This window comes from Exophiala bonariae (assembly GCF_035927105.1).
Source record: "Exophiala bonariae strain CCFEE 5792 chromosome Unknown scaffold_20, whole genome shotgun sequence".
Lineage (NCBI taxonomy): Eukaryota > Fungi > Ascomycota > Eurotiomycetes > Chaetothyriales > Herpotrichiellaceae > Exophiala > Exophiala bonariae.
Genome location: NW_027042495.1, coordinates 286,217 through 297,155, shown reverse-complemented (window position 1 = coordinate 297,155; position 10,939 = coordinate 286,217). Strand labels below are relative to the sequence as shown.

General features: G+C 50.4%; 2 protein-coding genes across 2 annotated transcripts; one reads left to right on the top strand and one right to left on the bottom strand.

The window, feature by feature from the left end:
* Nucleotides 1-208: 208 nt before the first annotated feature.
* On the top strand, nucleotides 209-1,760 carry LTR84_005399 (uncharacterized protein; the record flags this gene model as incomplete). The annotated part of the gene is made up of 3 exons (XM_064848968.1): nucleotides 209-326; nucleotides 384-415; nucleotides 492-1,760. The coding sequence occupies 3 exons, from the start codon at nucleotides 209-211 to the stop codon at nucleotides 1,758-1,760; spliced, it is 1,419 nt and encodes a 472-aa protein (XP_064704182.1).
* A 342-nt stretch (nucleotides 1,761-2,102) lies between these two features.
* On the bottom strand, nucleotides 2,103-4,175 carry LTR84_005398 (uncharacterized protein; the record flags this gene model as incomplete). Its single annotated transcript, XM_064848967.1, has 3 exons — nucleotides 2,103-2,236; nucleotides 2,334-2,562; nucleotides 2,670-4,175. 3 exons carry the CDS (start codon nucleotides 4,173-4,175, stop codon nucleotides 2,103-2,105), a joined length of 1,869 nt encoding a protein of 622 aa, XP_064704181.1.
* Between the last annotated feature and the right edge of the window lie 6,764 nt (nucleotides 4,176-10,939).

The window sequence follows — 10,939 nt, the reverse complement described above, 5'->3', positions numbered from 1 at the left end:
AGAAAAAACCCTTTTTAATGGGCGGAACGTGACACTGTGGAGTGATCTCACATGCTTCTCTGAGGTACTTACCTACTTGATGCTTGCACGACTGGTGATCCCAAGACGAGTATTGGTTTTCGGAAACGGTGCTTTTCAGGCACGTATTTCAGCAACGTCGACGCCCGTGCCGAAGAATCCTTCTTCATCTTGGAAACGTACCATTGTAATGTCGACACACTACGACGCGATCATCATTGGCTCTGGCCAGGCCGGTGGCCCTCTGGCTCAAGCATATGCCAAAGCAGGACGTCGAACCGCGCTGATTGAGAGTTCACATGTTGGAGGTGAGTCGAAATCCGCCCTTGGCACGAATTATGGGCATATTGCTGAACTGATCTCAGGAACATGTGTCAACGAAGGGTGCACGCCCACAGTGAGTCCCGCCCTGTCTCACGGGGCTGATTGGGAAGGTCTAATCGAGAAGCTGGCTGCTAATGACGATTCTCTAGAAAACAATGGTCGCATCGGCCAGAATCGCCCACCTGACCTGCCGCGCACAATCATACGGGGTCCAATTCAAGAAGAGTTCCCTGATCATGAACATGGAGACTGTCCGAAAACGCAAACGAGACATCGTTGATTCATTCCGAGGCGGTGGTGAGAACAGGCTCAAGTCCACCCAGGGACTCGACTTGATCATGGGCAAGGCGAAATTCACCGGGCCCAAGTCCATCGAAGTGGCCATCAACGGATCAAACGAGGTGAGGACCCTCACCGCGGATGAAATCTTCCTGAACACGGGCTGCTCGCCTGCGAAACTCGACACCAAGAACGCCGATGCCGTCACCGGACTTCTGAACTCAACCACAGTCATGGAACTTGGCGAAGTGCCACGCCACATCGTCGTAGTGGGCGGAGGATATGTAGGTGTCGAGTTTGCCCAGATGCTGAAGCGGTTTGGAGCAAGAGTCAGCATCGTCCAGCGATCAGACCGACTCCTTCCCCGAGAAGATCCCGACGTCTCGGAAGCCGTGAAGCAAATCCTCCTTGATGGCGGTCTGGACGTGTACACCAGTGCTCAGGTGACCGACGTCGGTAACGTCACGCTGGGCCAGATCGTCATGTCCCTGAAGCTGAGCGACGGGAGCATCAAATCGCTGCTGTGCTCGCACGTTCTGGCCGCCGCTGGACGAGTCCCAAACACCAAAGATCTGGGTCTGGAAGCCGCTGGGATCGAGGTCGACAAACATGGTTTCGTGAAAATCGACGAGCACCTACAGACCACGAATCCGAACGTCTATGCCCTGGGAGACGTCAAAGGCGGACCGCAATTCACGCACGTCTCGTACGACGACATGCGGATCGTGCGACACAATCAGCTCACGTATGCCAATAGCGGCGAGAAGGCGTCCATCCAGAACAGACTCGTCCCGTACACCGTCTTTATGGACCCTCAACTGGGCCGTGTCGGGCTAAGCGAGACAGAGGCCCGTAGCCAGTTCCCTGGGAGGAAGCTGAAGGTGGCCAAGATGCCCATGGCTTATGTTGCGAGAGCGCTCGAGACGGATGAGACGAAAGGGTTCATGAAAGCCGTGGTGGACGCCGACACGAAAGAGATACTCGGCTTCGCATGTCTAGGTATCGAGGGTGGCGAGATCATGAGTATGGTCCAGCTGGCCATGATGGGTGGCATGACATATGATGAGCTGGAGAGTGGCATTTTTGCTCATCCTTGTCTCAGTGAAAGCTTGAACAATCTTTGGGGTTTCTTGGAGTGAGACTTGGTGAGATCAGTTCATTCTAGGCTTCTGGCTGGTCATTGAGAGCAAATAATCTTAGTTTCGCCGGAAAATAATTTGAGATGTCGATGTGTTCATGAGAAGGAATTTCGTTCCCCGCAGAATCATGCAATGGGAACTTAGTTACATATATTATCTTTGGTGATCATCGACGGACAATGCGATAGGTTTGCAAAGCACAGTTGAGGCCATAGTCAATGATCACAATTTCACAAGCGTACTAGACATTGAAACTACAGAGGATCTGTCAGTAGAACAAATCGCGTCAGGGAACTTCTGTAATGCACCAGCCCTTCAGGCATCTTTCTAACACCCCACGTATCACCCACCCCTCCTCTCGCCATTATAACAAGGTAACGGTGTGCCCAGAAGCTGGGCCTTGATTTGCAGAGCCACATAACGGGAGAAATATCGAGCGTGTCCAATGGTGCCACCCATGTACCACAGTCCAGGATCTGCAGAACCAATATCAGCGAAAGCTCATAAGTCACGTAGACGAATATCTTCAGACTTGCGCAGTTTCGGACAAAAGTAATCGGAAGGAAGACTTACGCCCTGTTCCTTTGAATGCTCCTTTAAGCTCAGCCTCGTCGTCCAACCCCCAAAAATCTTCAACACCGTCGGCAATGCCCTGACCAAAGATCTTCGCGACGTTCGTGCGCATGTTGCCCACAAATCCGGTGCAGAACACAATGATATCAGCCGGTATCTCGGTCCCATCGCTAAATCCCAAACCATTGGGAGTGAAATGTGTGGGTAGGGCGTTGGCCTTCATTTTGATCTAGATGATACGATGTCAGCCTCCGTGGGCGCGAAGAACAAGAGCCACTCCTCGTGATCGTCTCGCTAGTAGCTGAAGTGAAAGGAATGAGGAGGCTTAGAACTCACGAGGCCTTTTGCAATCATCTCCGAGCATCCAACATCCATGTAGTGACCTCCGAGCTTCTCAAGGATATGCCACATAATGTCACCATACCGTTCACATTTGAACCCAGCACGCTCCAGAGCGTCGAACCTTTCAGGTTCACTTCTCGCCCTTTCATGCAGTGCCTTGTGACTGAGCAGCCTCGTTACAGCATATGGCATGGAGTAGCCTTCGCGATCGGCATCCACAGTGGGCACGTCAAGATTATATGATCGATCGCTGATGGCTTTGAAATATTCGCAGGGCAGGACATATGTGCGTGTTCGTTGGACCATGGTGATGCTTGAGAGTCCAGCTTCGACCATATCCTCGGCGACGTCATGTGCTGTATTGGCTGTGCCAATGACGATACCAGACTTGCCTTTGAAGGGGTCGGCTGAACGATAATCTGCGGAATGCAGGACCGTTCCTTGATAGTCGGCCACGCCAGGATAGGTCGGCATTATTGGATCTTGACCTCCAGCCCCAATTGCCATGACCACGTGCCGACATATAATTGTCTCCTCGTGGCCAGCGTGATTGAGGCTGAGCGTCCAAAGGTTCCTGTGCTCGTCCCAGGTCCCGGTGTTCAGGACGGTCTTGAACCAGATATTCTGCTCGATCCCAAATTTTGCGACCCATTCCTTATAACCCTTCGCTAGATCATATTTCGTAAGAAATTCTTGATAGGGAAGTGGGAATGTGCGGTCGAACGGTAGGTGGTTGTATTCACGAGCGGTGTGAAGTCTTGCCGAGTCGTAACGGGTCATCCAATTGTCACCAATCTGATCATGTTTCTCGAGAACGACATAGGATACTCCCAAAGCCTGGAGTCTGCCTGCGGTCCCGAGCCCAGCTTGGCCGGCGCCGACAACGACACAATCGATGGGTTGCACCGGTGTGAGGCTGTTGGTGTCACCATTAGTTTGAGGTGGTGCGTGGGAGCTATCCGCTGTGTGAACAACTGTTTGGGAGCTCTTACCCCCGGGGATCAGCTTATCTACATCGGCGCAGTCCTCCAATTGTTCCAAAGTTGTTCTTATCATCCATATTCTCCACTTCCCACCCTCTGCAAGTACCAGTGATAGATAACCGAAACATCTTGATGTGGGAACTTGGTCAGTTCGAAATGAAAACGACACATTTACCCAACCAACATCCTTGCTTAATTGCATCGGTTTCGCCGATCCTATAACCAGGCTAAACCCTATGGCTTGTCGTGATTTGCAGGTCTCAACCCATGCTTTAGCGACAGACTGGGCAGAGTAGAATGTTCTCAATGTACCCGTGAGAGCGAACGTGTCTCGCCAGATCGATTCATCAGACAGATCAGCTATATCAAGGTCTTGAAGTGAATCAACGATAGGTGCTGCGACAACATCGAAATCTGTAGAACTCTCGAAATGGGATGTGGGAAGGCTACATGGGAGTGTTTCCAAGACACTCCGTGGTGCATAAGGAGCCACCCCGACCTCAATATGATTGGACATGATAGCGATATATGCAAAGTGGTTTTTCTGTGGTGGTTTCAATGTCTGTGCAGTTCATCAGAGAGGACTGAACCCCATTTGAAGAGCTTCTGTAAGTAGACGATGTCAAGACCTAGGTACTCTGAGGACGTTAAAGCATAGGGCAGGAAAAGGCATGCCGCGTCAAAGCAGCCTTCAGTCTGAGCTCATGGAATGAGTGCTGCACAAGTTATGGGAACAATTACCGTGGTGCTCCCTTACCGAATGAGGCAGGACGAAGTGTCTCGGACGACAGATTTTGAATTCATATCGGCATTTCGATCTCCATGAAGTAGTCCATTTTCCCAAACAGTGTAGAGTGAAGAGGGGGATCTTTGGGGTCGGTCATCTGGCTCCAAACCAGATATGCGGGGTTGAGACTTACAAATGAAGGGCGGAAGACCCCCAGAACGATTCAAGATGCATCTCGTCATGAAGTGTGGATGAGCCTATGGGCTCAGCCTTTCTTCACGGGTTGACCATGGCTCTGGCAGTGAGTAGGCAAAAGGTATTCATGCTGAGGAGCTGCATTTGTCAAGCCTTGATGCTGTCCTAGCCGGTCAACACCGTTTCTGCCGCCCTTCGGTCTTGTTCACAAAACCGTAGACCGAGTCCAGCTTGTTACCGCCGGCTCACAAGCTTCAAGTCGATATTCAGACCGGTGTGGCTGACCGTGAATTTGTGATGGTTCTCGAGGCATTGAGCTCTCAACGAGCTTCTTCGGCTGATCGTATGAAAGTGGCCATCGAAGAGTAAAATGGAAGTTGATTTCGTAACAATACTAGCCCCTCAGCCTCCCGGAAAAGCCTGTTCAAACACGAGTTCCGCGTAGTCCAACTTCTTCAAACAGATGAACGAGCTCAAACGATACAGAAATTGGCCCCTTCGATAGTCTTCTAGTTATGTAGCTAGAAAGTCTTCAAGAGGCTGAGCACAATGCGGCTCCAAATTGCCCAGCCACAGGGTGGCTTTCCGCCCCCTTAGTTGATACCCCATTTCGAACCTTCTGCACCTCAATCCTTCGTTCCCCAACCTTTTCGAGACTGCATTGGACCATCCTTCAAGACTATTAATTAGGATGTGCAAATGCGGATCACGACTTAAAACCCAAACTCCAGCCTCATCAAGCTGGAACACCAAGCTAGCCACCTTGACACCAAACCAAAAGTGAAATCCAAGGTAGGTTATGGCTTCTTTGAATTGGGCCCCAAGCCGTGTCAGCAGTAGGAGGGGTCATGAGAGGGGCATCTCTTGAGCGTCATGCACAAGTGCATTCCCTTGGTGAATTTGACAAGACGTGCACTGCGTTATGTTGAACTTTCGTATTGTTCGCGGAGTGGCACCAATGCAGATGTCATGAGATAGCCCCATTACCAGCTACAGCCAAACGTGCTGGTGGAGCTTGAGATGCTGCGAAGGACTGCTGCAGCACAGTGGAATCAGACCTCTGTACATAGTTTCAGCTCGTCAAGTCAGGTGGTTCTCAAGGCATGGCGGATCAGCTGTGCGCCCTAAGGCTGGAAACACAGCGGTACCGATGCTCTTACGCATTATCGGCGTGCTTCAATAATCAGCTTGTTCATCTGCCTTGTACACAGGTCGAAACCCTCTAGCGGAAAACAACCAAAACTCACCGCCCTCCGAAGTGGTATTCTTTAGATGATGCTGTCCTTGATCTTCACCACAGCCTCATTGAATGGCAAATGGACATCAAGCAGCGTCAGACATCATCGATGTCCGTAACCAGAAAGACAGAAGATTACGGCTACTTCGATACGGCGTTCAGAGAGTGAACACCATTGAAGGCGACAGGAAAAGAGGCCATATGCATAGATTCTATCCAAACGAATGGCTTATACGTTGGTTTTGGACCCATAAAGACTTTCTCTAGGTTCAGAAACCTTGATGAGGCAGTATTCAGGACATCTATCTGGTGGTCCCTCAAAGCATTAGGCATTACATTCGCCGTTGGTGAAAGAGTGCAATTTTGTAAGCATAGAGCGAGTCCCCAGACCACGAACTCTTCACTGAGGAGAAATTTCACATCGCGCATGCATCGAGAAGGTGAGCAAGAACGGAGAACAGTGAAGAAAAGTCCCAAAGAGGTTTCAAAAGCGGCAGGACAAGGCTGAGGCGGGCGGTTTGATTTCGATACAGCAATCACCACGTCGCTTGACCCGCCAAGCAAGTTGCGATATCAACTTGCGGTCAGTGCGTATGTAGTATCCGTACCCACTGGTAGGCAGGGTACACAGCCCGCAGATAGACAACCTTTCATATATCGGACCCGGTGCGACGATCTTTGGTCCTAGTCGACTGCTAACCATGTAGCTACTAGCTACGACCTTCCGACTCCGTCAGCGCCTTTGCATTACAAACACAACCCCGGCGCCCAGGCGCACGAGCGAAAAGTGAACATATCTCCGATGGGGTAGAAACTTCAGCCTTCCTCGGGAAATGCTCTCGGAATTTGCGCTAAGTAACCTTTCCTTGACCAGACGAGACTCGCTTTTCCCATCGGGGGGCCTCGAGCTTGAGAATGGGCACGACAGGCCAAGCACTGCCTGACGAGCTTGCCATTTCCGCAGTTTCCTACTCGTACATCACCACTCAAACCCGTCCGTACTATGGCTGTTGGAATCAGGTAGTAAGAACCCTGTTCACAGGAGAATCAACCGCGGATTACGGTTGCCAGATGAGGAAGACTTCCACTCGTAGTAATTATTTTGGAGGTTCAAGTTGTAGTAATAGGATATTGATCGATCGATCCCCCTACGGATTACTCAGGCTCATACCAAGGAGTCCGTCGTCGCCAGTTCTGCTAAACTCAGAGAGGAATCCTTTGCCGATCGAGGGAACGGCACCACAGACTTGTGGCCTACTAGTAGTGTAGGCCCGTTGAGCCGGCTATTGAGCGTTGAAGCGATGGGATGGTGATAACCGCCGTTGGCACCAACAGGGGAAATACATACGGAACCCTAGTCGGTTTGTGGGCCGTTACAACCCCTCAACTTGCAAGATTACCATGGATTTATCATAAGATCGCCGTGATGTACTTGTTTGTCCACTGAGCCTTTCCCCTAAGCGAAGAAGCACTACGATCTGACATGCCTCGATCATGAGGTTCGGAGCTCTTTCCTGCACGCAGGTGACAAAGCATGTAATGTCCCAGTGGGTGAGACGGCCGCGGCCGCGGCCGCAGGAGCAGGAGATCGCACCGCATACATACCACCTATCCAGAGGCTTTTCATGCGAGTCATTGCAGAGGGCATCACGCGGAAAGTGGCAGGCTCGACGGGATGCAAGCCGCACTGGTAAGCGTGGGTAGCTAACTAGAGTAAAACGTTCGAGTCGAAAGGATCCGATGTCTTTTCAACGGCCTTTTCTCTTTAATCCTTCGTACAACTAACTCGCTACGTTCAAAGTCCTACACTAGCCACACTCGATTGTGGCTTGGAGGATTCAACGTACTCGTACGTCTGGTGTTTTGGTTAAAAAATAGTAGACAGAAAAGTTTCAGATCCTTCAGTTACTAAGTTAGTTACTGGAGGAAATTTCAATCCACGAGATGCATTAGCTAGTTAGCACTCCTCAGGCAGGCAGCACTCACGTGGGACTCGCAGTCAATCACTCAAAGCCATCCCGAGCTTCGTTCCAAGCGATGTCCGAGTCCCCCTTCTCTTCCGCGGCGACAGGAAAAAAAAGGAGCGTACGGAGCATCACCGAGCGTCCGCCGTTCGGTCCATAAGCCACCGCGTACACACTCATAAACCGCTCCCAAGGTGGATTGGATTTCACGGCTGAGGGCTCCATTTGCTTTTAGGCTCTGGGCGGTAGCTCCCGGCGGGATCCTGCTCCCCACAGAAAAGAAAACATGGAAAGAGAGCCCACCTAGTAAGAGTACCAAACTGAAAGGTTTTTGGTTCCAGCGCCTAACTCATCAACTGCTCCGTGTCTTTAGTTAGGTGGGGGGGAGGGGGACTATTTTCAGCGCCAATGAAGACGAGCGAATAATGAGCCCCCCTCTGACCTTGGGGGTCCTTTGTTGCAACTTTTGGTCACATTACTCACTACCTTCTGTGATTGGCTCTACAACAGGTGTCATAATACAGTAACTAGTCAGTTCACGGGTCACGGTTATTTATCGAGCGTGTGGGCGGAAGATGATGAATGCCACTAATTAAAAGACCACCAACTAGCTAGCTAGTAATTCCATGCGCGGTCAGAAGAGCCCTGCCTACCTACCTACATAGGGATCTGATGAGATCCGTTTTGCGAAAATAAGTATTCGTCATGGATGAACGGATGTGGCATCGCATCAGCCGATGACTCGATTAATTCCTTTGGAGTATCTGGTTTAACTGCTGCAGGTAATCGGTTTAGAGCAACTCGAGTGGGCGGAATCCTCAAGCATGCCCGAAACCCTGGTTTGGAAGACCAGGTACTAAGTATTCGTAAGGTCATCCGTGGCGGTCGTGGGTTTGCGAGATCGAAAATCGTAGTTCCGCTGTTCACCTCTGTGTTCGGAAACCTGGGGGATAGTTTGAGGCCTACGAAACATGGCCTCAAGCGTGGATAAGTAATCGTCACTCCTTCAGACACAAGTTCCAGGTTTAGTAGGGAAACACACTGACGACTCACGAGTCAAAAAGATCAAACGAGGAAACTGCGCTGCCTGCTCAGGTCATACGTATGTGGTTTCTAAGTAAAGGCGTGGTCGCCTTAAAATTGCACGCCTTTTTCATATTTTGGTATCTTCCTAGTTAGGTAGGTAAGTAACTAAGGAGGAGGCTCAGAGGTACAAGGCAGGTTGACTACTTTACTAGTAACCTCGGACTGCCAAGACATTTGCATAATTTGAATATCTATCGGAAAGGGCTTCGTGGACTGCGTCCGGCATGCTTCAGCCGACGAAGAGCTAGTAGTGCAATAAGATACATATAGTAAAATGTTTCAGACATGCTCCAATACACATCAGAAGACAACGCGCGTGACCCTGCTGAACAGTCGTCATCGTCAAAATAGCTAACCCCGTATCTTTTCAAGATTTAAAAGCTGGGGAAGCAAGATCCCCGAGGCGCCGTTGTGCCCAACTCATCACCATCATATCCATTCATGGTTACGTTGTACCCTAAGGACGTGCCTGCGTCCTTTGAAACCCACAGATCCTTCCAAAGAAAAGAACGCATGAGATAACTGAAACACTGGCCGCCAAAGAACGGGCGAGGCAGATTTGGGACGTGTGAGGCCATACGGGCATGATGATCCTATCATGGCGGCCACCTTGGAACTCGTCGAGAACACTGATGGCCTACGTAGTTGCGGATCGTCGACGTTTTTGCTCGTCTTGTATCGCAGTCAGAAACCGCTCAATAAGCGGGTTCCATAAGGCGAAGTACCGCTCGAGCTAGGATGGCGAATCATCTCATGATGACTCAAGCGACCGTCGCCGGACCGTCCATCGGTTGTGTTGAAGCCATCATTCCAGTGACGTTTTACTTCTGGTCCTCGAGAACAGCTCGATACATTGAGAGGAGTGCTGAACCTGTCGTATTCGGAGCAAAGATGGGTTTAGCCCGTGAAGGTGTTGAACAAAGTCAACGAAAGCCGAGAAGTAGGGCCCTCAGTCTCAACGGCGACCTGAGTTGGAACCATAACCACCGCTCGAATAGCCAGAGTCGCGCCAATGACGATTCTCCTTTGGCTTTTCCTCCGAGGATGGCTTTGGCTCCGCTCTTCGTCGTGAAGCATGATCCGGGCAGGCGAAGCCAACAAGGACAGTCTTCTCCGTTGTAGAATGTCCTCTCTGGCCGTAGCGTTGACATGGGTCAACTGAATGTTTGTGATATAGACAGCGACAAACTGAATAACGTTCGACGATTTGATAGCACATCCTTTTGGACTTTGAAAAGCGATGATAAAAATTGAGTGTAATGAAATCAAGGTCGATTGAGCTGTAAATTGAAGATTTGATGTTCTTCTCCAAGTTAGAAATTGTTTGATATAAGTACCGTATGCGCATCACACATCAGTGTCTTGGATTCGAAGGATCAGGGTTGGGAGTTCTTATTAGAGTCGAGTCGAGTGTAGCCTTGGTGGGATCAGCCAATCAGTGGTAACTTGTCAGGCAGCGACCGAAGAAGTTCATGACCCACGGAGAGTCATATATCTCGGGCGATATTCGTCCAATAAGAAAACCAAAAGAAAGCCAATCCAGCAGAATCAGAATCATCATGCTTCGCAGGAAGCAAAAACTAACACAATTGCGATCTTGGCCGGATGTTTAGAACGACCGACCGAACACGCTTTGCGGATTGTGACCTGGGCCAATCACACAGCAAACAACCGAATATCGACGAATTAAGAACTCGGTCTGACGGACGAGGCATAGCCTAGTAATGAAATGTGAAAAAGACAGAGGACTGAAGAAATGGTTAGAGGTTCCTGAGCCCTGGGTCCGAAACGTGGACTGCGATCGTCGCATGAGATCAATCACGCTCCGGACTGGGATATAACGAAAGCCGAGGGCGGGGCTCATGTTCGTCACCAACCTTGTTCAGATACAGACAGTACGTTGGTATCAGGTATCAGGTATCTGGCACACTAGGACACCCTGTTGGGTTGGCGGCGGAACCTGGTGTGATGGAGGGTCTGAGGCTGAAAAGACTTGAACAGAATGGGACTTAGGGCGGGCGGTGCTGAAAAGTCGTGACCCAATCTTGAGGGACGATTAGCCTTTAGATGCA